The sequence below is a fragment of the Zingiber officinale genome, chromosome 4B (genome assembly GCF_018446385.1).
Source record: "Zingiber officinale cultivar Zhangliang chromosome 4B, Zo_v1.1, whole genome shotgun sequence".
Lineage (NCBI taxonomy): Eukaryota > Viridiplantae > Streptophyta > Magnoliopsida > Zingiberales > Zingiberaceae > Zingiber > Zingiber officinale.
In genome coordinates this window covers 101,407,342-101,434,838 of record NC_055993.1, presented here as the reverse complement: position 1 = coordinate 101,434,838, position 27,497 = coordinate 101,407,342, and the positions used below count along the sequence as shown (strand labels likewise).

The window sequence follows — 27,497 nt, the reverse complement described above, 5'->3', positions numbered from 1 at the left end:
AAGATCGTCGAGAGACGACTCGGCGTTTATAAACCCATCGATCGGACAGTAGTCAAGTTCCGAAGGTAAAATTCGACGGGCGACCGAAGCCTATAGGGCCGCCAGATAGAAGGTTTTCTGCGTAGACCTCGGTCGAATCCGACGTAATAGCGTAAGGCCGAGCGGCTCCTTTATAAAATGTACTTGGGGCACAAAAAGCTCAAGACCAAGGCGAAAAACAAAAATCGGACGCAGGAAGAATGGGAAAATAACAAGACACAGTTCATTCACGCCGACCGGCGGATAGACAAAACTTCTAAAGTTTGCCCCGACCGGCACGAATACAGAAAAATTACAAAATAGCCTCGCAGACAGATTCTTAGTCATCAAAATTAAAAAGATGGTCAGGGATGGAGCCCATCATGGTCGCCAGGTCTTCGGCTGGGACGGACAGATCGGCAGGAGCATGGCCTTTGTTCTTCATGTAGTCCACCGCTACTTTGATTGCCTCCTCAAAAGTCAAGGAGAGCTTGTCGGTAAATTTCTCGCCAAACTCGTCCGAGCGGACGAAGGCTTTGCGTACCTCCGCCGATCGACCGGGCTCTCCATCGTGGTAATCCTTGAGAGCGGTCTGGGAAGCATCCAGGACAGCCTGAAGATCTTGCAAGGCTCCTTCTGCTTTGGTCCGATCGGCAGAGGGACCCTCCCGCTCGGCAGTTAGTGAGGCGTCTAGCTCCTTCACCCGTTGTTCCAGCCCCCGGTTCTCCACCTTCATCAAGTCCATATCATCAATGGCCTTGAGCTTCCGAGCGGTCGCGGTCTTTACTTCTTTATCCCGCTGCTTGACTAAGGCTTCGAGGCGGGAAACCTCGCTTGTCAAGCCGGAAGTCTTACTCCGCTCAGCTTCCAGCAACCTTTTGGCCTTCTCCAGAGCGGTCGTCGATTGTCTACTGTCCCCCGCAGCCTTGAGCTTCTTCAGTTCGTCCTCCAGTTCGGCCAGGCGATTGCTGATGGCAATCTGCTCCACCCAGTTCTGCGAACGAATATGAGCAGGTTAGAAGCTCGATCCGAAATAACTAACAAAGCAAGACAACATACCTCGGTCGCCTGTTGTAGATTGCTGTCGCCGAGCTGACCAGGAGTCATCATGGCGATCCGAAGACAAGCATCCTCCCAAGCTTTGGCGAGGGGACCCGTGAGTGTGATTTGCTGCTCGGGGACGATAGGACGATCAGCGGCTACCATGTATTCTTCAGACGAGAGGCGCAAGATGGTCTTTATCAATGTCGGACCGCTCGGATCACCTTTAGAAGCAGTAGCCTTGCCGGACGGCTCACCGGCGGAGGAGGAAGGACGGTCGCCCAATCGCTTAATACGTCGCAGCGTTCTTGGAGGACTGGAGGGCGGCACCTCAGAGGTTGCCCTTGGAGAGCCGAGCGGCGTCGGGGTACTCTCAATAGAAACCCTCCCGGACAACACTGGAGCTTCGTCGCCCCGCTCGGATTGCGGTTCATCGGATGGAATCGATTGAGAGGTTGCCTCCGGCTGTTTGCGCTTCCGAGTTGCCAGAGGAACGTCGTCGGCCGAACGGCCCTCTACCTCGACTTGAGCGGAGGGTTCTTTGTCACTCGCAGCCTCGTCGTGAGAGGCAGGAGCGGCTAAGGCTTCGGGAACATCCTGAGTCCCCTCACCTTCTTCGCCAGCCGGATCCGCTGGAGCAAGGCCCCGCTCGGCGATCTCCTTGTTCTTGGCTGCCTCGATCTCGGAGGCTCGCAGTTTCAGCTGCTCGGTAGCCTTGGCGCGCCACATAACTTCAGCTGCAGAAGCAGAAAATAAATCAGTTAGAACAAAATAAACGGGAAGATAAGGGAACTTACTCATGCTGCAGGGCAGATCGGCTGGGGTAGAAGACAAGTCGAATATGTACATTACTCCCGGAAGGAGCAGCTTGTCGATGTGATATCGTTGGCCGACCAGCCGATCGGCTGCATGAAGATAGGCTGCATCGCCTCTAAATTTGCCGAGCTCCGGTTGCGCTGGCATCGCCGTCTGCCACTTGATACGGAAGGTCGGTGGCTCGGGAAAACGTACGTAGAAAAAATGCTTCTTCCAATGTTTGTTGGAGCTCGGCATGTTATCAAAGAGGACGAAACCTATCCTAGACTGGAAAATGAAAGTACCCCACTCGGCTTGCTTGGGGTAATAAAAGTAATAAAAAATCTTAGGGTCGAGGGGGATGTCGTTCAGTTTAAAGAGAATTATCACCCCGCTCAGTAGCCTAATGGAGTTAGGAACTATCTGGCCGAGCGGGATGCGGAAGTAATTGCAGACTTGCAAGATAAACTTATGGGGTGGGAAGCGTAGCCCGGCCAAAAATTGGTCTCGGAAGAAAAGAACAGTGCCGGGCGGTGGTTCATGAGGCCGATCGGCCGGTGTGGCTAATACTATCTAATGGTCAGGAGGAATATCGTAGGTCCGAGCAAGACGCAACGCGTCCTCCTCGTCGAAACGACTCTCCATGGTCGTATACCATAGACCAGGATTGCCACCGGTCGACTGTGAGGTACTAGTCATGGTCTAGGACCGGGAATGAACGCGGAATGGAAGGGGAAGAAGAAATAAAGCCAGGAAAGAAGGCAGAATGACAAAGGTGACTAGCAGGAAGAAAAGGAGCAAGGAATCGAGGAGAAGAAAGGCTTACTAGTAAAAAGATAGTCGCAGGAGGCTTTGAGGTCGTCGGAGGTGCAAGGTCGCCGGAGAAGAAGAGAGCAATGAGGTGTCTAGATCAATGAAGCCAAAGTGCGGCGATGAGCAGAGGTCGGGGGCTTTATATCGCCGCCTGAGAGCTACCCCCACCGTCCGATCCAGGTCGTGAAGAACGAGGCCATCATCTAGCCGTTCATTTCAAACGGCGGATGTCCCATCGGAGGTGATGCCACCGCCATACCCTGACAACAGAAAGGTTGCCACGTGTCAGCAAGATACGGGTTACATTTAATGAGCTCCCTATACCGCACGCAACGCACGTGGTTGGCAGTAGAGAAGAAGATTCGTCATAAATTCCAAGGCAATACAAGGCATGGGCAAGGTACCGCCGAACGGATTAGCGTCCATAAGCCTGGCCGAGCGGATTAATATGGCGATCATTACTCGGTCAGATCGGCAGTCCAGTCAGTCGGACTTCGCCTCCTTCGACTAGACTTGAAGGGGAGGCAAGTGATCCGGCGGATAGAACAGGTGGCCCTCGTTTTCGACGTCGTGTGGAAGTCAAAAGGCCAGGTGGACAGGTCGGCTGACCGGAGAAGGAGGGGCTGACCTCCCGGCCGGTCGGATAGGAGTCGAGATCCGACGCTCAATGGAACAGTAAAGAATGGCCGAGCGGAAGTCAGGCTTGGTCGAAGATATAAGGTAGCATAGTGTTAACAGTCCTTACGTAGCACCCGCCCGGAAGTCTCCCCAGCATATCAATGCAAACGACAGGCGGGACGTGATGGGTGTGCCGCCCGGCCGGCGCAGGGGATGAGGGCCGTTCGGACGACGCTCTTCGTCCAGCCGGCCGGACGAACGTCCCGGCCGGTGGTGGGTAAAGAAGGACAGGAACATCTTCTGACAGCCGTCAAGTCCTATGGCTAGGCCATACTCCAAGTCTGACAACGAGGTGTTCTGTTGTCCCATCGAAGACGTGATTGGACTGTAGCAGTATGGCGTCAGGTAAGCTTTCTGACAGACACATACCGAGGTATGGGCTGCGGATACGTACGCGCCTCGGTGGACGTGTAGGAGCTCTTTCACCGCTCTATATAAAGAGCCGCATACTTCGCCGGAGGTACGTGTTCAACACCTCTAGAGCCACTTTTTTCACTGTTTGCTTGCCTGACTTGAGCGTCGGAGGGTCGCCGCCGGGAACCCCTTCCCGGCCCGACTTCTGTGCAGGTTCGCCGGAGGTTCGTGCAACCAGTCGAAGATCCACATCAGCAGCCGGGAGCACCACGTGCCCAGCGTCCGTTGATTCAGCATTCGGACAGGATCAGGTATATATAAAATTTATAGGGCCTAGTAAGAATAAAAAATGTATAAAACCTGTATAAATTTTATAAAAAAAAATTACATTACTCATGGACATAAATTTGTATAAAATTTATTACATATATATATATATATATATATATATATATACAGAGAAAGAGAGAATTATTATGCTACGGATCTTATTTTACGGATTCTCGCGGACTAAAGTCGACGTCATTTTTTTTTAATGAAAACTTTTTCTCTTCTTTGATTTTCCTTCATTCTCGCCGAACCGAAGCTCACCACGCCTCCTCGCGCCTCCTCGCGTCCCGCCGTTGACCGGCCTGCCCACCACCGGCGGCCTCCGGCCGCCTGGACCCACCCACACTATAGCCCATGGGGTGAACCCGTCAGGGATCGCGGCATGGATTCCGACCGCGATCTCGCCGGAATCTGGCGCAATAGAAATCATGTCGAAGCTTGATCGCGGTCGGAATTCGGTGCGATCGCGGCTGGAATCTGGTTGCTGCCAGACCCCGGTCGGTTCGTGGCCAGATTGAACCGGAATCCGGTCGAAATCCGGCCACCACGCTAGCGACTGGCGTGAACTGCATATCTCGCCGAAGCTTAATCGCGGCCGAAATCCGGCGCCATTGCGGCCGGAATCCGGTCGCTGGCAAACCCCAGCCGGTTCGCAGCCAGATTTCAACCAGAATTCGGCTGAAATCCAGCCGCGATCTGGCCACCACACTAGCGACCGCAATCGCGGCCAGATTTCGACTGGGATTATGGCTGTCGATGGGTGGTCGGCGGGTGGCCGGCAGGTGGGTGGCCGGAGGCGGGGCAACTGGTTGGTGGCGGCCTGCCGGCCAGAGGCGAGGAGGTGAGGCTTGCATGATTGGCACAGACGAGAGAGGAGAACGATGGTAAAAAAAAATAAAAAATAAAAAAAATCAAATTATGTGGGTTGCGAATGAGTCCGCAGGCTTGTGCCTGTATTTTAACAAAATTGTTATATATATATATATATATATATATGACGATATGGTAATCCGAATTTTCCATGCGAAAATTGATAAAAAAAAAATGAAGGGGGGAAATTAATGTGTATAAAAAATTTTAGTTTCTTTCAAATGTATAAACAAATTTACACATAAATGGTATGTAATAAATTGAGATATGAATATATGTAAATTTAAATTTATTTCCCATAGGAGCTTGATATAAAGATTAATAGTAATCAAAGGATGTTGGACTTCTGGGCTGGCCACCATGTGTGTTTCCCCATTTACCCTGGTGGTCGGTGGGAAACTTCTGTAGGACCGGACCGGTCACCCCAGAGATAGTCAATGAAACTAACTGGGATTATCATTTTTTTTATATAAAGATTAATATGTATAGAAATTTAATTTTTTATGGAATCATTCAAATGTATTTTTGGAATGGACTTAACACCACCAATATATATATACACCCTTAGAAACAAAAGTGGGGTTCGAATATTGTTTTGCAACTTTTCGCCAACCCCTAGCTCTCACCACCACCGTCGGACCTAGCCATAAGGAGAGGTGAAGAAGAAGAGGTTTAGTAGCAAAAAGGAGTTGAAGGCATGTTCTTTCCATCTTATGAATTTATTGATTCCTATAAACTATAGTTGTTATGCTCCTAGGTAGGTGTATTAAACTTGGGTTTGGTTAGTTACCATTATAGTCCTCCTTCCTTATCATGATAATATTAGATGCCATGTACTAGATTTGGTTTAAGATGTTATGATCATAACCATGTTTTGAATTGCTCTATGGTGTATGCTAGGTTCGGTTTAAGATGCTAGGACCACAACCATGTTTAGGATTTTTTTTTTTTTTTTTGTATACATTAATCTGATTTTGATTTAGGATGCATAAAATGAAATATGCTTAGATAACTTCATGATCAAATAGGCTTCATATTACAAGGTTTAAATTGCTATGAAATCAATTATGTATGACACCAATTATATACGGATAGGAATGTTTCATAACTATGCATGTAATGGATTAAAAAAAATATATAAATAAATAAAGACAAGTATACACATCTCACAAACTCTAGCACACCAATTATATGGAACTTTAGCACACCAATTATATGGATGGATGTGTTTTATGACCTTACATGTTATGGATTTTTATGAAAAAAATTATCTATAGGTATCAAGTTAAATCGGTTCATGAAGTTGGTGTGGGCATGGACATTAAGGTTCCAAGTTACTATTTAGATATTAGGGGTTGACATGTTAATAGAATGGTTAGGGGCGAGATAGGTTTATAAACTCTAGCGCGCACTGATTATATATTTTTGGACAACCATGATTATTCATGCCTTGTATGAGGGGGATTGGTTTACATTACAAAGTGTTATTTGCATGCATGAGGCTTATGAAATATTTAATGAGAAACACAACTTAATGGTAGACAATTTGTGCTCATGTATGGTTAAGTTCAGCCTTGCTTAATTGGTTTCTTATGCTAGGAATTTTATTGTATAATAATGCCACGTGTATATAACTGTATGAGTGTAAGTAATTGATGTACAAGTAAGGGATGATAAATATGGATAACCGTGTTTTGGGTTCGTGTTCACGTTTATACTCAAGATCATGTTTAAGTTTATGTTCATGCCTATGCCTATGATCATGTTTAAGTGTATGTTTTTTTAAAAAAAATTGGTCTAGTAGGTTTGAGTTACTCTTGCTTCACACCATGGCAAGTTAGTGGGCTTTGTGTATTTCGTTTTGGAAATTTAGATTAGTGGGTTGCATTAAACTTACTCCTTAACATGATAACTTTATAGACTCTAGGAGATTTCGGAATTATAGTTTAGGTGAGTTTTGTTGCTTCATGTTTCTCATCATGTTAACTTTGCATGCTACTAGTACTTTCAGTTTGTAGTTTAGGTAGACTTATGTTTTTTTCTTGCTTGACATCATGGTAACTTCACATGCTTTATGTATTTTTGGATTTCTAATTTAGTAAAAGCTTATGAATTCTTTTTGCTGGACATCATGGTAACTTTATATGCTACATGTATTTTTAGAGCTATAGTTTAGATAGGCTTATGTTTTCTTCTTGCTTGTCATCATGATAACTTCACATACTACGTGTATTTTTGGATTAGTTAAGAACTTAATCATGTTGTAACACCTTTATAATACCTACTAGATTCGGGTTTCATGCTTTTGTAAGCTATAGATTCAACATGTTTATAATTATGTCCCATGCTTGTGCAGTGGCCATGTTTATGTTTATGCACATGTTTGTATTTATGTTCATGCCTATGAAGTGGTCATCTTTATGTTAGGTGTGTGTTTTGGTTATTTCATGCTCATGTAATGGTCCTATTCACGTTTAAGCGCAAGTTTATGCTTAAACTTATATTATGAATTTATATGCATGGGTTTAGGTTTATGATTATGCACATGCTAAAGTAGTTACCAAGTTATGACCCGAGGACCTAAGCCCGAGGAGCTTACCAAGTTATGACCCTATAAGCCCGAGGAGCTTACCAAGTTATGATCCGGGGACCTAAGCCCGGGGAGCTTACCAAGTTATGATCCAAGGACCTAAGCCCGGGGAGCTTACCATGTTATGACCCGGGGACCTAAGCCCGGGGGGCACACCAAGCCATGAAAGTTTATGGTCATGCTTATGTTCGTGTGAATGTTTATGTTCAGGCTCATGCTTATGCACTACCGCTTATGATTCATGTTTCTTTTTGTATTCAAATTTGTTTATGCCTATGACTAAGTATGTTTATGTTTATGTCCATGTTTTTATGCTTATGATTAAGTGGAGGTCCTGACTCCTAATATGTTTACATTCATGCTTTTGTATGTTAAAAATGCTTTAATATGAATGAAGACTTAGTTAGGTACATTTTTCTACAAGGACATATGGATATAGGAACTAATTAATACATAATATGGTTTGAATGTGTTGAGTCTCTTAACTCACAAATTTTTAATTATTTCAGTTAATGAGGTGAATGGGGCAGGAGACATTGACAGGTGAGCAAGCTTGAGACAATGGCAATACAACCCGAAGACTTTGCATTTCAGTTTCCGCTTAGTTAAATGTTCCTTTCATAGAATAAGTTCTGGGACTATATGACTAGGACCAAATGTTGCTAGTAGTTATTTGTTTTAAAAACTATTTAAGCACCTTACTTAAGTTAAGAACATGTAATGAATGTAAGTGCAATTATGATTCGTGGCATCTGTATGTATAAAAATAATAATATACAAAAAAAAACTAGGGACGTTACAAAAACCCTCGCCAGACTTGCGCTAGTGGCAAGTCACCAAGAAGACAAAGACGAAGCAAGCTCATTCAAAATGAGCATCGAGAGCATCAATGAAGGGGGAGCGACATCGGAAGAAAACAACACTTCAGAGGGAGCTTCAGACTACGAGATCGACAAGATAAGTCAGGAACGGTCTCTTCCTCCTGACAAGTTATTTCAGTTCGTAAAAATGTTATCAAAAAATTGCTATAAGTTAGAAAAAGAAAATAAAGAGTTAAAATCAACCTTAACTATATCTTGTCGATTAAAAGATCTCGATAAAATAAAAAAAAATTAAAAACAGAAATAGAATATTTGAAGGAACGTTCATGCTCACATGTTCAAAATATTAGAAGATATAATGGTTTAAATTAGCATTTTAAATACCATAAGTGCCAAATTAGAAAAATATCACGGAAATATATTTCTATAAAATTTTTAATTAATCCTATAGAAAGGAATCTATTTTGAATTCCAAAATCATATTTAGATTAAGTATTTTTTGGGGTTTCAGAGAGAAAATTAAATATTTATTTTCATTAAAAGACTTTGTCTAGAAGTGGTTGTTGTTCCAATATCCAAGAAGATCTAGTACCTCGCCACAGTCTGGAAGCCAATTATTGACATAAGTATTTAATTAACTAACTGTTAAACATTTAGTTGTTATAAAAATACTTTCAATTGTTTATCAAAAATATTGTTAGAAATTATTTAGAAGTTAATTTTTCAAGAAAGATAACTTTATCACTTATCTGTAAGAAAATTTTTCTAAATGTTAAAAATTTTTAATTATTAACAATTTTTTAATGTGAAAAAGACTTTATTTTTGCTTTAAAATAATTTCAACTTCATATGAATTTTTTTCCTTATATATGTTATTTTTTTTTATAAATCCAGATTTTTCGAAGTTTAAACTTTAATATTTTTTTTGAACTTTTCCCTTACACTTTTTTTTCCATATAGCATTTTTAAAGTACCCCATATTTAATATGATCAAAAGGGGAAGTAGTGAATATTAAGTCTAGGGAGAGGGTAGTATAATTTTTGTTTTAAATTTTGTACTTGCAAATTTTATAACTGCTATTTTTGTGGTTTACCCTAACTTGGGTTTGCTTACATCAAAAAGGGGGAGATTGGAAGTATCTCATGGTACTTTTGATGTAATCAACCAAGTAAAGTTAGGTCCTGTTAGTATTTAACCCCTGTGTCTAAGTGTGCAGGAACTTAGGAGCACAGGAAGTCGAGTGAAAGACGCAGTTAGCGAGAAGGAGGTACGAGAGAGAGCCGACGGGCTCGGTGCGTTCGAGGTGCTGAGGAAGAGTACACGGGCGGAGGAGAAGGAGGCGCGCAGAGTTTCTGAGGGACGAGAAGTCGGAGCGGAAGTTTGCTCAAGAATGTCATAAGTTGGGTTTGGGTAAGTCCTATTCCGGATGGCCAAAATCACCCAAACAAGTGGAACTGAAGTGGAAGATCTGGACCAATGCGAGCAAAACAAGAGCAAAAGACCTAGACCAAAAAGTCAACATGAGGTTGACTTTCCAGTCCAGGCGCTCGGACCTAAGTCTGGGCGCCCAGACCCCTGGGACAACCCGGGGGCGCCTTGTTTCAGCGACTTCGCAAAGTGGGTTTAACTCGGTCCGAGCGCCCGGACCAAAAAAGTTATCGACATGCCAATGTCACGAGCCGTTGAGATAGGGATAAAAGTTTATCCCTCTCCAGGCGCCCCGACCAAGGCTATAAATATAGCCCTGGTCCAAGAAGGTCATAACAATACTTGTAATTGATTTTTTTCAGTCCTGTTCTGTAATTGAGTGCTTCAACTGCTGTATGAGGCTTCTCTATTTGAAGGAGATTATTAAGTGAGCTTTAACTTCCTTAGATTAGCAATCCTCTTATTGCAAACCAAGTAATTCTTTTAGTCTCTTTTTTTTTAGTTTTTTAATATTCTTTTTATGCAAGTGTTAGATTAATAAAGCCATAAAGTTCGAGAAGAGATTTTTGTTTGTTTTTATTGTGCAGCCTATTCACCTCCTCTAATCGGTCGCTAAGGGACAAACAATAACTGATCAAGTTGTTCAGGCGTCTGAGTCTGCTATAGAAGGAGAGGAGTTACAGACTCTTTCAGATGATGTACTAAATGATATATATTATGACATTGTCAGAGGAAGGAAAAAAGAACTCCCTCTACGACCTTGACTTATAGGAAAAAATCTCATATGATCGTGTGACAACTCATAGGCTTAGGGGTCTATCCAATTCTTCGTCTATTGAAGTGAAGGTGTTAAGACAAGAAAATCAAGAATTAAATGATTGAATCACGATATTAAAGCAGTATCGGGTCAATAGTGAGCAGTGAATAGAAGATATCGGGTCTAGATGTTAGTAAAGTGGCAAATACAAGAGTTCAGGGGCGTAGCCAAGATTTAAAATTATTTGGGGTTAATCACCATCGTGTTTCAGTGACGATGGTTGCGGTCAAATCATGATGATAGGACGTAGTTGACGTCGCTTGCGGCAAGGAGAGTAATGACGACAAAACTATCGATGGGGATAATAGTGAATGTGATGTGGTGGTGGTCAAGGAGGAAGGTAGGATGGCAGGGCTGGGCAGCGCACATTTGTTGCAATGGTCGTGTAGATATAGTGCGCTAATAGAGATAAGGGATGTTGCAGTTGTGTTTGTCGAGTGGCGGCCGGATGCGAGGGACAAGGCAATAGCGCCTACTCCTTGTGCGACAAATAGAGCAGTGCGTGGGGGGAGGTGAAGCCACCGTAGGGAGGTGAACCAGCCATGAAATAAGGAGAATTTTGATTTAAAATTTTTGACAAGGAATCGTGCATAGGGAAAAATAAGGGCTGAAATAAAATATGGTGAAGCAATATGGGTTGAAATAAAATTATAATGAGGCTGGAATAAAATTTTAATTATAATGTTTTAAAAATGGATGGGTTAGAGCCCACCCTAGCTTAAGGATGGTTCTGCCCGATAAGAATTCATAGATAGATGGTCTCTAAATTTTCAAATACCATATCATTTTCACTCACAAGAGACTCAAGACTCGAATGCTCTTGATAAAAGTAGCTTCTGAAGTGTATTGGCTTTCAATTTTATTTTTTTATTTATCACTCATAAAATAAATATTCTGTTGCTAATGTTACATTAGCGACATGCTTTTATTTCTATCGTTAATATTAACGACGAAGATTAAATTCGGTCGTTATATTTAGGGATGAACTTTTAATACCGTCACTAATTTTAGCGACAGAAATTAAATTACATCGCTAAATTAGCGACGGAATGAAATTTCCATCATTAAATAACATCGGCGACCTAAATCATTACGATTGAAATTATCAGTTGCTAATCGTTGTTCTTCTTGCCGTACTTGTTTTAATCCAACTCGAACTCACACAATCCACCCGAATTGACACCTCTATAATCATTAGCTAATTTTGTCCATCCTTTCAAAATCAGAAAGGAGTCCAAGCTTCCTTATTCCTTTCCTCGAGCTTCATCCTCCTCATTGTGATCCAAGGAGTTGGATATACTTGCTCATGTCAATTGGTTCACCTTTGTCGGAACACTTTTCTCACTCGCGGACAATACCTCTACCGAAAACTCCCATTTCTGATTGCTCCCACGGATAAGCCGAATTGGTACTCGAGTGATAGTTGTTTCATTGGTCAGGGATCGATTTTCGCAAGATTCATTTCCTTAAAGATTAAATGTCCTCCAACCTAAGAGGTCGTTCAGTACGTGATTTACTTTTCTTCGTCTTGCTGTGAAATAGATAATGAGGTACGTTCAGGATGAACGAAATTACTTTTTGCTTCATTGAATGCCCTTGTCCACTCCCTCGCTTGTGCTGCTTTAACATGCTTGCTGCTCGAATGCCAACTTTGCCTTCCAACATTGCAAGCTGAACGGAACAGAAACGAGAAGGGTAGAATTAAGATTTCCTCTCACGTCATGCTTCTCGTGCTCGGATCCATTGGTTTGTTGAATTGGAGGAGGAATCGAGAGTCTCAGAAGCACACTTACCAGCAAATGGAAGTTTATTATGCAGAGCCACAGAGAACAATTGCTAAATATTCTCTACCTCCCAATAACTTTTCTGTTCATTTTCATCACCTTATATCCTAATTTAAGAAAATGAAGGGAAAAAGTGTTTCTTCTCTGTAATTGGGGCATTTCAATTCGGTAAGTCTACTTTGTCGGATAGTAGTGTTCGTTCATCGGAGCCATCTATCTCAAGATCTTCCTCCTTGTAAACGATATCACGAACATTTTCCAACTCTATCTGTTCCAGCTCCGATGCAATCAACGAATCCATTCGCGCCCTCTCTCGGTCTCTTGGATAGGTAAAGTACAAGAAGGAATAGATAGAGCAACAGAGTGTCATAGGAATTGCAATTGTAGTGTAGAGTGCCTTTGCTAGAGAAGCAGCATTTTCCCGGTCAGCTTCGGGACTACTGTTGCCACTTTGTCCGATCGACACCGGCTTGTATCCATAAACACGCTCGGCTAAGATGCCGACGACTGGAGGAGCAAACGAAGATAGAACTGACTCGAAGGATCGGTCCAAAGCATATATGCTTGTTCTCGATTTTTCAGGCACAATCTCTGCAAATATAGGACTGTATGGAAAAACAAACAAAACTCAAAAGCAATTCAGCAAATGGAAGAATGAACTTGCATTTGTCTTTATCAGACATACTTGTTTGTAGCTGGAGCATTCCAAGAGATGCTTAAGCCCATGATGAAGATGACGAGGCCGTGTAGTATTCCCGTGGAGGGATCGTCCGGTAAGACCAACATCAGCAAGGCGGCGAGCGGAATCGCAGAGGCAGAACTTATCTGAGAAAGAATTATCCTCCCGGAGTTGGGGAAACGTTTGCCCAGAAGGTCCCCCATCATCCCTCCTATTAGTCCTCCAATTGAACATGCCACAATGAACATACTCATGATAATCCCTGTCCCCTCGTGAGAGAAACCGATGAGCTCCAGCCACATCGGTGCGAACGACAATGCAGACCATGGAAATGAACCAGTGACTCCCTGAGCCACGATTATCTGAAACGATGGGATCTTGATAACACTCTTTGCTTCGTCGAACATGTCCTTAACATCTTCCCACATAGAATTCCTGCCGGAGACAGGGCCATTTGCTGGCCTAGGGCCATTGAGAAAATGAGGATCCACAGCAAAGAGCCGGATGAGCAGCCCAACCACCACACTGATTATGCCGACGATATGAAAGGCAACTCTCCAACCAGCAATCCCCATGACAGTGGTGGAAGCTAAAAGTAGGGAGAAGAAGCCGCCGATGATGGACCCGAGGTTGCCAGTCAACTGTAGCCATCCGAAAGCTGTACCTCGGGTGCTTTCATCGGTGGAGTCGGCAACAAGGGATTGAATTGCAGGGGTCACCAATGCTAATCCAACCCCATTCAAGGCCCTTGAAATTGCCACCTGAAGGAAAGAGGAATTGTTGAGTACAAAGAATCCTTTGGGATTGAAATTAGCAGTAGAAATTGGAATGTTGTAGCCCTATTAAAAATTGACCAAGAACAGAGGCTTAGAAGCCCAAAACCCTAGTTGGACAAATCGTCCCATCCAATCGAGATACAGCGAATCAAAATTCCTTCGGCGTCAAGCAAAAAACAAAAGGCAAATCGAAGAAAAAAAGTGAAGAAATTGATTGCGAAGATGGAGTCTTTAGGCGCACACCTGGAGGAAGGTGCCGGAGAGGGCGACGAGGAAGGTGGCGGCAGCCCAGAGGAAGGCGCCGAGCGCGATGACGTGGGTGCGGTTGTGGCGGGTGGCGAGGTAAGCGGCGAGAGGGTAGCAGGCTGACTGGACGATGGAGCGGAAGAGGGTGAGGGAGCCGAGGCCGGTGGGCGAGGCGTGCAGCGCCGCCCCCACCTCCTTGTACACCGACGGAAGGAGCGCCTCGTCGGCGCGCTCCATGATCGCCGCCAGGTTCACCAGGAACAGAGTCCGCCACTCCGCCGCCCCAAGCTTCATCCTTCGCCGCCGTCGCCGTCGCCGTCGCCGCTGGATCGAGATTTCGAAGAGAAGAAGACTAGAAACGCGGAAGCGTAGACTTCGTAGGTCCGAAGAAGGCGGGGTGACAGATCCGGTTTTAGTTTGGACTCGAAGGTGGAACAGTCAATGTACAGGATGCCACGTGATGGGTACACTTCTGGTTGGCATGTGTGGAGTAACTCTTCATGAAGCGGTAGTCAAGATCGTATTTACCCGAAATCTTTTGTTTCGACCCAAGTTTCTACCTAAGCAATGATTGACATCGCACACGGGCCCGCAGTATCCCAACTGCGGGGTTGTGTCCGTTGACGTCACTAGTCATCGAGACTACGCGTGTTGGAATGGGTCAGGGCAGTAGAACTTTGGTGTCCATGCGTGACGTCGATGTGTTTTATGATTTAAATATTATATTTTATTTATTTCTGATTAAGGTAATTGTGGTTAATTATGGTCGCGAATCGACTTAATTAATCAAGATTAGTTGTCCAAATCTCACGTGAGCATGGCGTGCTTGATCGCCTTCAGCTTGAGCCATGGAAACTTCTCGGCGTCGATCAGCCATGTACACAGCATCCTTGATATCGCTGGCGAGGCCGAGGGGTCGAAGAACTTGCTGCTGAGGGTATCTATGGTCGCCGGTGGCGTCGGCGAAGTTTTCGGCGGTCCAGGTTGAAGAAGCCGATCGACCCGCCGCTTCGACTCCATCCACCACATCAGGATGAGCTGCGTGCCGAGGAACGACGGCGGCTGGGTCGGCGCTGGCCTCGAACCACGACGCTCCGCTCCACGCCTGCCCCCACCAAGATGCTCACCTCCGCCACCATCGCCCGCCGCGCCAGTGGATCAGCTCTGCCTCTCGATCGATACCACTTCAGGAACGCCGCCGGTTCTTCCCGCAGCCCAGCGGATCGATTTTAACCGACGAAGCCATCAAAATTCGATTTTGATCATCGATTCACGATTTAAGGTGAAGGATTCCCCTGTTCCGAGCATCAAAACTGGATTTTGTTGGTCGATTGAGAGTTTGAGACTATGAACTCGCCGCCTCCTTTGACGACGGGGATTCAAGACTTCTTGAGGGCGGCGGCGACGACGACGACGATGAGTTGCCCCGGCGAGAGATCTTCCTCCTATAAATTTTCTTTTTCTATTTTTGATTTGACATAGTTAAATTGAATTTTCATATCGAATCTTTGGCTTTTGCCACTGATCGTGCACAATATATATATAAAAGAATCAAAGATACAAACTGATTCTTTTCTAATACTTTAAAACTTTTCTGATAAATTGCTTGTAATTAATTACAATAGTACAAGAATCAGCCTTTAGCATTCAATAATGTTGGATTTGACTTATTAAAGAACACTAAAGTGAGTAGGGAGTGATCAAAATAAAACAATTTTCAAAATCAAAATACATCTAAACGACAAGGATGATGACTTGGTGGGCAGTGACCATCAAAGACAAGAACTAATTCTTTTGCCACTTGAGAGAAAAAAAAAAGAGCGAAATAAGCAACAAGGAATCAACTTTTTTTCCTCCCACTATTTTAGCATCTGAATAAAATTATTTACCTTAAGATTCTTGCAAATGTGTCCTACGAAAATAATTTATTAATGGAAAAAGGAAATTTAATAATCCATTTATTATTAGATTTGTACTAATGATGATAAGGATTGAAGTAATTTGTCACCTTAAGTTTGACAAAGAGAATGATTGATATGAGTTTATTTATTTAATTGTATTGTTCTTTGTTGATAGTTTGCATTGCAATCACTCTCTTAAAGAATCATATCCATTCCTTATTTAATAAGAGTTAGTTTGTTCCTCTTGTCTTCACTTATCCATTTCATCTTTTTTTATTTTTCTAATGAAAAGAGGAGTATGCAATGCGATAAGGATGGTTATCGAACTAGACAAGTAATTTAAAATTTGATTCAATTGAAACTAAAATACAAGTTATCTAAAACAATAATATGAATGATGCGAAAACTATAACCACTCTAGGTCATTTTATCCATCCTCCCGCGATCATCACCGATTGTGCTTAACTTTTCGCGGCCTATCCAAATTATCTTGACTAAGCTTTCTTTGCTAAAGAGGGCATCTAACCAACCATTACAAGCTACAAATTGCTATAGAAGCAAAGGGGGCGTGTAAAATATGATTAAAGTACGAGGGTTAGAATGAAAATTGTCACTAATATTTATGCAGGGCTGATTGGGAATAATGGGAGTGGAGTAGCCACAGCATGAATCTCGTTCGGTCTACGAGAGAGTCCCAATTGGGGATTTCTCATCAAGCTCCGATCTTGACGTGAAAAATGCCCTAGCTGTTAAGGATTCGTCCTGGTTTCTCGAGTTGATCTTCGGAATTTTTCTCTCAGCGCAATGAATTTCTTGTCGAGTTGAGGTTTTGTACTGATAGATTTTAGGTTCATCAGGGAGAAGGCGGCGATCGGAGATATTCGCTGTAAGTTTCAGCTCTTGCTTGGGATTCTGGACGGATTTTCTTTTGTTGATTTGAAGCTTCCTCTTTTATCCCTTGGGATTGGATTGGATTGGATCTGCGTCGAGGGAGGTCGCTGCGCTGTGCAGAACTGAAGATTATCCTCTTCGTTGGAGGTCGTTTGGAATGGCGAAAGAGGACTTGGTGGAGCTCAAGTTTAGGATCTTTGATGGCACCGACATAGGCCCAAACAAATATGAACCTTCCACCACTGTCGCCTCTCTCAAGGAATTCATACTCGCACAGTGGCCTCAAGGTAACTCCTTGATCTTCTTCTTATCGTGGCGCCGCTGCCCTTTCACTTGATAGTATGAGATTCGTTAGATTTCTCGTATTGGCGACGAATTCACGACTGTAACTTCGTATCCTGTTGTTTTTATGGTCTAGTTTTGTAGATTAGTGATTCTGCTGCTTCGTTTTTTTTTCTTGATGATTTCCTCTTTTGATTTGATTCGCAGTTCATCTCAGTGTTTTTACTATACATTTTTGAGTGTTCACTTCGAAATATTATCATCATGTTTGTGGTTCATTCCTGTCAAGACCATAAACCTGTTAGTTGCTATCTAGGATGAATACGCATATTTCAAGACCTTTGGTTAACATTTTTTGTGTTTTAACTGAGGCTTGAAATATCATTCTGAGCTGGGGTTTCGGTCTCCCCGAGTGGTGCTGATAACAAAAAGCACTGATAATGAAGAGGAAGGAACTGAAATGCACAGTTGAGATTAGATCGTAATATATAGAAGAAGAAATTGGGAGGAGGTGGTGATGGATTACAGCGTCAAACATCGTTACAGTCATCACAAACCCTCATGTTTGCTTTGTGTGTCATATAGTCACCAAAGCTTTGCCCTTGCATCTTGTCGTAACTCGTGGAAGGCTGAATGAAGTGTCTTCGCCTAGCGGTTGCCAGAGGAGGCAGGAATCTCATTGTTAAGCTATGGATCCTGTTTGTAACATCATCATAGAAACTCACTGCAAAAGCACATTGAGCAACCCTAGTCGTCGCCTCTTAGGATCTTGTGGAATGCCAGAAGTGGTCCTTGCATCATGTCACAGCTCAAAGGAAGGCTGAAAACCTTGCCCTCACCTCGTCCCAAATTTATAAGTAGTTTGGTGTCTGTCGGCGGGTGAAAAATATTGTCTCGCTTGTGCCTATTGGCACAGAAAGAGATTCGAAACATTTTTTTGAGCTATCAATACATTGGCCATTTATCCTTCCCTACTACTATGAACATAATCATATTTTTGGAATAACCTGCAAATTGGAGAAATGATGGATAAAATTAAGCCTAACATTTGGTTATATCCATCAATCTATCACTATGGCATATATTTGTGGTGCATCCATTCTTTATGTATTGTTATGAATTGTTTTGTTTTGGAAATGGCAATTATTCTCGATGCTAAGATTGCCTTCTACTGTGGTACTTATCTAGTTCATTTTCATTCATCTTCATGAAAATTTCATATTTCTTATCCTTCTCTGCAAGATTTCATTAATGAGATGATAACCCTTTTACTTGCAGGAAAAGACATTGCCCCAAGAACAATAAATGATGTTAAGCTCATAAATGGGGGTAAAATATTGGAGAATAACAGGACCATTGCTGAGTCCAGGGTACCAGTTGGTGAGCTTCCTGGTGGTGTCATCACTATGCATGTTGTCGTTCGGCCTCCTGTACTCGACAAAAACAGTGGTACCTTGTTTGTGTTGTAGCTTTACATTTTTTTCTTCTTCTTTTTGTAAGAACTTTAGCAGCTTAGCATTTCTTTTTAATTGAGCTCTGACTTCTCTGGTAGAGATGCTTTAGGGTCTTCATGGATACTCTGAAGCAGTTTTATCATTTTGACAGTCATAGATCCTAAGAGGTAGTTGAATTTCTTCAGTATTGCATCAGAATCACACGGTCGAGAGTTTTAAGGATTCATTTTAGAAATCTCAAGTATTGTTTCTCATTCTTACCGACTTTAGCATGCTTAGTTTTATCTTCACTGGGAGGATTTTGATAGGTAATGCTCTTGTTAGATCTTTACTTTCCGTTGTTCAATGGCTGGCCATGTTTCTTTCCGAAACTTGTACACAGTATAATTTTCTTTCATTGCTTATTAACTCTTTCCAAACGCGATTCTATCATGCTCATCCATATATTTACAAAATTTTCATTTCTTTACAGAAAAGCAATTGGTGAAATCCAAACGGCACAGTAGATGCCGTTGCACGATCCTCTGACCAACAAGAAGGCCACCAAACGATCAAGATATCTTTAGTAAGTCGTCTGCTCTTGAAACTTTAGCGTAAACTTGGCTGTAAAATCCAGTTGCATAACACCAGTTTGCACCATTCCGACAACTGGAGGAACTAAATACACGCTTGCTTTGCATATCTAGTTTTTGTTTGACTGTAACCTCGGAGAAATTGTGATTGACGCCAGAAAATTTGCCAAAATTGATTGTAACTTGCCAGATTCGAGATTGTGTACCTTGATCTGAAACAAGAGAAATATATATTTGCTTCCATTTCTTCTATTTAGTGTGTTTGATCAGAATGAAGAGGCATAGTTTGGTTTTGAAATAAACAGTTTCAAACTAAACCAACATTTTTTTCTGTTTAGTTTGATTTGATTCAGCAGTTCATGAGTGTTTTACTCACGTTCACATGAAGCTATCACCTATACATCTCTTAGCATAAATGTTCTTACAATATCATGGTTGCAAAGTTTAATAGTATACCGAAAGAGCATACACTTCAAGTATTGTGCTTGAATCGAGATCGATTCCAAATTGTCTAAGGAGTCATGACAATGTGCTCCATAAGTTGCTAAGTTAAGCATAAGCATTCAACTTTTATTTGTCAAAGTAGTCTCTAATGCACTAGGAATTGTAACTCCAAGATTCATGGTAAAGCACCATGAATCTTAGTACAAAACCAAAGTTAGAAATTGTCATCTTCTTCAGTTACTTCTTCCTCTTCTTTGGAGGTTGAATTGCCTCCTCGTCCTCATCCTCTTCTTCCTCTTCTTCGTCCTCGTAATCCCGCCCTTCATCATCTTCTACCACCCTCTCTTCCTCATCGAGGCGACCATCCTCATTCTCATCTTCCTCGTCGTCGTCATCGTTATCTTCTTCATCCTCAGGATCATCTCCTTGTTTCTTCTCGCCATCATCATCTTCGTTCTCTTCACCTCCAGCACCATTGCCGAAGACATCCTTACTATTATCATTAGGAGGGTTCTCATATTTCTCACCATTTTCTTCTTCTTCGTTGCCCGCAGCACCATCATCCTCGTACACATCCTCTTCGTCCTCGCCGCTGCCATCTTCGTGATCATCGGCATCGACAGGCTCACTTTGTTCATTCTTTCCTTCATAGTTCTCACCAGTCACTTGAGGGTAAACCATGACATAGACCAGATCCTGACATATCAATCAATGAAATTAACCATATGTTCCTCTTATCGTTGCTAATCTTGATGAATACACCAATAAAAAATCAAAACCATGAAGCTTGATGAGATAAATAGTGCTGAATTGAACAAAAAAAAATGACTAAATTTTTCTAGAATATCAAACTTTAATATATTTTTTTTTTCAAAAGATTAAATTTAACTGTCTATCAAAGCAACTTTTCTAGAAAATAAATAGGACAATAAAAAAAACTAAAGCGTGTTCCATTTATATATTAACAATTATTACACAATCTTCGACCTCAAGATATTTGGATAAATGCAAGTAAAAGAAAAAGGGCAAAAAAAAAAAAAAGGGAATATTCGATGGTATATGCTGGGAGAAAGTAGGTGAAATCGCGCTTTTGTCCCCGCGGAGTGGGGACCGCCGCGGAACTGTAATTCAATTTAATTCGATCTCAGTCCCGCACTGGCGCAGGATAGCGCGCGGCTGGCGGAGCCGAGGTTTTCATCGAGATGGAATAGTACGGGAATTAGGGCTCACCGAGAGGGAGAGGCTGGCGGCGGCGACGACGGCGGTAGCGAGGAGGCCCGCGGCGAGGGACTCGAGGGCGTAGGATGGAGGGATTAGGGAGGGGAGGGACGGCATCGTCGGTAGCGCAACCTCCATGGTTTGGATCTGACGGCCGCGACTTGAGCCTGCAAGGGATGAGGTGGAAAAAGGAGCTAAGAAGAGTACCTGAAACGAAGATCTGGCGAGCTACAAAAAGACGATCCCGATAAACACGGAGCGAGGCGAGGCGCAGAGGACGGTGGCGGCGCGGCGGCGACGGCGGACGAAGGAAGCGACGGTGTTGTGTGGGAGATGCTGCGGTGAGAAGCCCGTAGAAATAGGTGGGATGAGGATGAATCGGTCATTTTCTTAAGTTTCCGGTTCATTGAACAGTAGGTTTGGTTTTAATGGGCGGTCGGACCTCCAAATTAATGATCCTCAACCGGCTTAATCGCCCAACGGTTGGGAGTGGGTAGGAATTGGATTCGCCAAAATTTAATACTTGGGTTAAGTTAATTAACAATGGTTAATGGATGTGGTTAGGTGATGGTGGCGAGGATTTGGTGTGGACTTTTGTAGTTTTGTTAAATACTAAATGCAAAGTTGCATTTGCCCCCGCAAATTTATTTCCTGAATATTTATAGAGTAAGTTGAAGAAACATTAAACTTTGATTAACTTATGTATTTTTCTGCAATATGTACTTTAATTAATTATTAATCAATGTGCCTCAGTCAATTTGTATCTCAAAATTTCATATGACTAGGGATGTAAATGAATTAAGCGTTCGTGAACAAGCTTGGTGTTCGGCTTGGTAAGAGCTTGTTTATGTTCGTTCAATATACACAAGATTAATTAAACAAACAAGCTTGAACAACTCGTTAAGCTAAACAAACAAGCTTGAACACATATGTGTTCAGCTCGTTAACGTTCGTGAACAACGTTCGTGAACAATGTTCACGAACCATATTCATTAATAAAACTCTTTTCAATATGCTAAATAAATAATAAAATAAATAAATAAATTTAAATTTCCAAGCTCAATAACCAATCAAATAACTAAAAGTTTCAAACAATCAAACAAGTTTGAATTGAAAGCTAGATAACATCTAAACGAACAAAGCTCGAACCAAGCTCGAATTAAGCTCGAACCAAGCTTGAATTGAGAGCTTGATAACATCTAAACGAACCAAGCTCAAGCCAAGCTTCAAACAAGCTCAAGCTCATAAAAAATAAACCAAGCCAAGCTTGAACACTCATTTCAAAAGCTTGGTTCATTTTAAGCTCGGCTCGGCTCGGCTCGGTTACCTTATCAAACAAGCTTGAACACCCCAAAGCTTGGCTCGGCTCGGTTCGTTTACAGCCCTACATATGACAACGCTTCGTGTCTCACTAAGAATGCAACAATAAACTACTACAATAGTCTCTTTCTCATAATAAATTAATTTAATATTATATTTGATCTTAATAAAAAAATCAAGAAAAAATATAATTTATAACGTTGTGACCTAAGATATTTATATAAGTTTTTTTTTTTGTTCGTGATGTTGTCAAACCTAATATATGGAATTAAATATAATGATGACAATACATAATTTATATAAAATAATCAAAAAAAAATATTAATAAATCTTAAAATTATTTTTTGAGTGGGAAAAGAAAAAGAAAACATTAATATAATTTTATTTTTAACTTCACCAAACTTACTTATTAAACATCCAGATTTTTAATAAATAGTAAAATATAAAGACAATCTTTAAACCAGTTTTTTTTATTAAGTTGGTAATACATATTTAACTTAAATCTGATTAATTTTTGGGATGAGTAATTTGATTCTACAAAATTTTTTATTGATGATCAAGGCAAATTGAAAGGCAATTATAACGGACGGTCCAGTAACTTCGCATTCTTAAATTAATTATCTATTAAATAAATTTTATCCATTAATTTAGTCACGCCAAACTCAATCCTTAAATACATCAAAAATTAAAAAAGACATTCTTGTTAGTGGCTTCGAGAACGGCTAGAATAAAGCTTCCGTTTCCGTTCAATTAAAAATAATCGATAGAATTAAATTAATTTAAAATTTTAGTTGGATTTACTGAGAAGTTTATTTTTTTAAAAAAAATCAATTATTCTAATTAAATAAGTTTGATTTTAATTTTATTTTAAAAAATAAGTTAAATTGATTCAATCATTTTTAAATTAAATAATAAGAAAATAAAAAATATTAAGATTTTTTAATTTTTATTAAAAGTTTTAATAATTTTTTAAATAATAACTCGATTTGGTATCGGTTTGTTTATTTGATTTTAATAATAAAATTCTATTTGGTTTAGCTAAAAATACATTAATTTAGATTAGTTAGATTCTAACGGTTCGATTTTAAACACCGCTAGCGATTGATGATAAAACACGGCTTTCACCCGCTGTCAGGCATGGGAAAAAAATTTTTCAAAAAAAAAACAAAAAAATATATGATGAACCCGACGTGAATCGAACACGCAGCCTTCTGATCTGGAGTCAGACGCGCTACCATTGCGCCACGGATCCACTCATTTGATATCTCAATTTATATGTATCATAAAAGTATTATTATTTCTAAAGGAAAATAATAAGACAGAAGGAAATTGAACCCGACGTGAATCGAACACGCAACCTTCTGATCTGGAGTCAGACGCGCTACCATTGCGCCACGGATCCACTCATTTGATGTCTCAATTTATATGTATCATAAAAGTATTATTATTTCTAAAGGAAAATAATAAGACAGAAGGAAATTGAACCCGACGTGAATCGAACACGCAACCTTCTGATCTGGAGTCAGACGCGCTACCATTGCGCCACGGATCCGTTGCTATTTTAAGTGGTTACTATAAAATATAGATTTAATATTAAATCTATTGACATTTTTTTAACATATATTAACATTTTGCGCTGTAAATTTCCACTCAATATTTTATCTCCAGTGTATTTAATAAATAATAACTCAATTCTCTTTCATCGATGAACTATCAGAGTCCTGATATGCTGTGCGATTCTGCGGTGCGATTATATGCTATTTTTGCAGTAGTAGATTTTTTTTTATTATAATAGTGACGGACGTTAATAATTATGGAATCCTACCCATTATAGTATAATCATAATTTATTTAATCATATTGTAGCAACTGTGAATCTATAATTATTATAATCTTAAGTGTATGCTATAGTAGTTATGGGGACTCGCAATTGTTACAATGTGATTATAATTTTGTTTAATCACGTTGGAGCACTTATAAATCTATAATTATTACAACATTAAATTTGTATTATAATAATTATTAAATCATAATGGTTACAATATGATCATGATTTGTTAAATCATATTTAGTAACTACTAATATGTAATTACTATGACGTTAATGTATATTATAGTAGCTTCTATAATATGATTATGATTTATTTAATCATGTTGTAACAAATCACAACTATAAAGTTACAGTTTTATAATTATTACCATACAGATTTAATATCCGTCATTATTACAGTGGAAAATTTTTAAAAAATTTACTACAGTTAGAATCTGTGCGGCGAAAGTAGTGCAGTATATTAAATCCACTGACACAGGAAGATGCTCTGAAGCTGCAGGATGACCATGGAAAACACAGTCAAACTTAGCATGATCTAGTGTGTTTGTATGCATCTTTCTTCATCTCTAAATATGCTTGTTGGAAGCAGTACGAAGATGAAATCTTATTTTGAGCGTGAATCATTTTTTTTAAGGAAATTTTGTTCTCATTATGTTACTGTCGGGTTTTAGTGATAAATTCCCTCCAGGATACTCAAAACAACGTAGAATTTATAGACAACAATTCTATAGATTCTTCCAAAACAAATTAGAGAATGAAAAGTGATTTCCGAGAAGATGTTAAAAGGATGTATATATAGTGAACAATGCAACCTTTGAGAAAGGTTGTGGAGACACCTATTCATGAGCGAACACATTAACTGTCACATCTGTTCACCAAAAAATTCAAAATTAAATTCATTCCAACACGTGCCCCAAGTACCCATCTTTGACATATATATAAATATGCTCCACTTGGTTACCAAGGTCACCAATTAAATACAACACACTTGATGCACATCCTTTAATAAGTCTATCAAACATCTTCATTCTTTTCAATGTGGGACTAAACATATATCACTATTTCAACAATCCCCCACCTAGTGATATTTATAATCAACTGCAAAGTTATATGTATCTAGCAGGTGTCTTTCAACTTAAACATGCTATTAGTATAAATATTTCAAAATATCATCGAAATATATGGTAGTTAATGAACTTAAACCATAATTTCTATATGATAAGATTGGAAATATCATACACATAGAACTTTTGATTTCTCTAATATGTCCACCGTGAGCTTTAGCACCATATTATGGCCTTGTGCTACCCTGGATTCACGAACACTTACAAAGGTTTTATTCTCAAACCTTTGATAGAAGCGGCACCACTTCTTGTGTTCGCATAGGTGAAGACCTTTAAAATCTCGTTTGAGATTTATTGTTTATGACCAACATACATCTTCATTAAGAATATTTTATATTCAGCCTCTTTTCCATAAGTACTTCATTGATTCTAGTACTTGCTACATGTCATTAATAATTTGTTGTTACCTGTTAACCTTTAAGATTGTTGTGCAATAAGAAAGGTAAGATTCCCATTATTACTGACAAATTAGAATGTTTTTAGACTCATTGCACTTGTAGTACTTTTTATCATATCTCTCGAGAGTCCTTTTGTTAATGGGTCAGCTAGGTTCTTACTAGACCTAACATAGACAACTGTTATAATACCATCAGAAATTAGTTGTCTAATATATTCATGTCTCAGGGCAATATGTCTTGATTTACCATTGTAAATCTTGCTAAATGCTCTAGACATAGTTGCTTGACTATCACAGTGCAAAGAAATCGCTGGCATTGGTTGTGGCCACAACTCTATGTTTGTCAACATGTTTCTCAGCCATTTAGCTTCTTTGCCTGCCGCTGCCAAAGCAATGAATTATGATTCCGTTGTAGAATGAGTAATGCACGTCTGTTTCTTGGAAGCCCATGAAATAGCTCCTCCACCCAAAGTGAAAATCCAATCAGACGTCGATTTATTATCAGTGATACTAGTTATCCAACTAGCATCTGTATAACCTTCTAGCACCGATGGGAACTTATTATAGAATAAGGAATGAGACTTGGTTTTCTTTAAATATCCAAGAACTCTTCCAACTGCTCTCCAATGTTCGGTGCTAGGATTATGTGTATACCTTGCAAGCTTGCAAACGGAAAAGGCAATGTCGGGTCTTGTACAATGCATGGCATACATTAAACTGCCAATAGCACTTGCATAGTCTAATTGACTAATTGATCTACCCGAATTATCTACCAATTTATTCGAAACATCAAATAGGGTGTTGGCTTCTTTTATTCCTAGATGAGTGAACTTAGAAAGAACTTTATCTATATAGTGAGATTTGTTAGGATCGATGGTCGCGGCTAGAGAGGGGGGGTATGAATAGCCGCCCCAAATCGTTCGTTTCTTTCTACAAATCAAGGTTAGCGCAGCGGAAATAAACAATAGAAACGACAACGGAGAATATCAAACCTCAAACTCGTCGATGTAACGAGGTTCGGAGATGAAACTCCTACTCCTCGGCGTGTCCGTAAGGTGGACGAAGCCTATCAATCCGTCGGTGGATGAGTCCCCGGAAAACCGGCTAATAAGAACACTCCTTCTGGGTGGAGAAACCTCGCCACAGAAACTTCTTGCAACAGCAAGAAAGGTGTACAAAAATACAACACAAAACAGAAGACAATATGAATGTACAAAACAAAGCTTGCCTACTGTTCTTGTCGACTGGAATCCGAAGCAGCAACTTCAGGAAACTCACAGCAGCAGCTGATCAGTCGAGGAAAGCTCACCCGAAGCTTCAGCGAAGAAGAGCTCAACAAAGCTCAAGCAGAAAATACTTTAGCAGTCAGTAGAAAGAAGAGGAAGTGAGAGTATCCACTGTAGAAGCCCTCAGCCCTTTTATATCTGCATCCACCTGCGAAGAAGAAGCCAGAAGACAGCAGAAGACAGAAGACCGTTGTGAGCCAACGGATAGTTCTGGACTAATCAGGCTGAAGCCTGATCGGTCCTGGGGACCGATCAGAGCTTCCTCTGATCGGTCCAGGGACCGATCAGCATGCATGTCCCTTCCTTTTCTCCCGAACTTCTTGCCTTCTGATCGTTGTTTCCTGATCGGTCTGCAGACCGATCAGATAACACTCAGTAGGCTACTGTTTGGTTATTGATCGGTCACCAGGCCGATCGATTGGGTATGATCCGATCGATCCACTGATCGATCCAGCTTGGTTTTGCCCAAACCAAGTCCCAACCTTCAAACCAACATCCGTCAACCTTGACTGTTGGTACATCATGCTTAGCATCCGGTCACCCTTGACCTGCTAAGACTCCCCACCAGTGTCCGGTCAATCCCTTTGACCCACTTGGACTTTTCTCTTCGTGTCAAGTATCCGGTCACTCCTTGACCTACTTGACCTTCTCAACACCGAATCCGATCACCCTTGATCCATCTGGATTTTCCTCCGGCTTCACTCACGGGACTTTCACCTAGCTTCACTCACTAGGGTT

General features: G+C 41.0%; 2 protein-coding genes and 3 non-coding genes across 7 annotated transcripts; 1 reads left to right on the top strand and 4 right to left on the bottom strand.

The window, feature by feature from the left end:
• Window positions 1-12,345: 12,345 nt before the first annotated feature.
• On the bottom strand, window positions 12,346-14,457 carry LOC121975763 (protein spinster homolog 3-like). Its single transcript, XM_042527603.1, has 3 exons — window positions 14,039-14,457; window positions 13,026-13,780; window positions 12,346-12,945 (listed from the first exon to the last, which is right to left on the bottom strand). Exons 1-3 carry the CDS (start codon window positions 14,333-14,335, stop codon window positions 12,501-12,503), a joined length of 1,497 nt encoding a protein of 498 aa, XP_042383537.1. The 5' UTR covers window positions 14,336-14,457; the 3' UTR covers window positions 12,346-12,500.
• A 2,094-nt stretch (window positions 14,458-16,551) lies between these two features.
• On the top strand, window positions 16,552-19,393 carry LOC121975762 (membrane-anchored ubiquitin-fold protein 3-like). Of its 3 annotated transcripts, none has more exons than XM_042527601.1 (4): window positions 16,552-16,690; window positions 16,800-17,120; window positions 18,394-18,564; window positions 19,042-19,393. In XM_042527601.1, exons 2-4 carry the CDS (start codon window positions 16,991-16,993, stop codon window positions 19,095-19,097), a joined length of 357 nt encoding a protein of 118 aa, XP_042383535.1. In that variant the 5' UTR covers window positions 16,552-16,690; window positions 16,800-16,990; the 3' UTR covers window positions 19,098-19,393. The 3 variants fall into 3 exon arrangements, with proteins under 3 accessions (XP_042383535.1, XP_042383533.1, XP_042383534.1); XM_042527600.1 differs by having other exon boundaries at window positions 16,570-16,716; XM_042527599.1 differs by having other exon boundaries at window positions 16,567-17,120.
• Window positions 19,394-23,303: 3,910 nt separating this feature from the next.
• Window positions 23,304-23,375, bottom strand: TRNAW-CCA. The gene has a single exon. It is a non-coding gene; the product is annotated as a tRNA-Trp (tRNA).
• Window positions 23,376-23,453: 78 nt separating this feature from the next.
• TRNAW-CCA lies at window positions 23,454-23,525 on the bottom strand. The gene has a single exon. It is a non-coding gene; the product is annotated as a tRNA-Trp (tRNA).
• Window positions 23,526-23,603: 78 nt separating this feature from the next.
• TRNAW-CCA lies at window positions 23,604-23,675 on the bottom strand. Its single transcript has one exon. It is a non-coding gene; the product is annotated as a tRNA-Trp (tRNA).
• Between the last annotated feature and the right edge of the window lie 3,822 nt (window positions 23,676-27,497).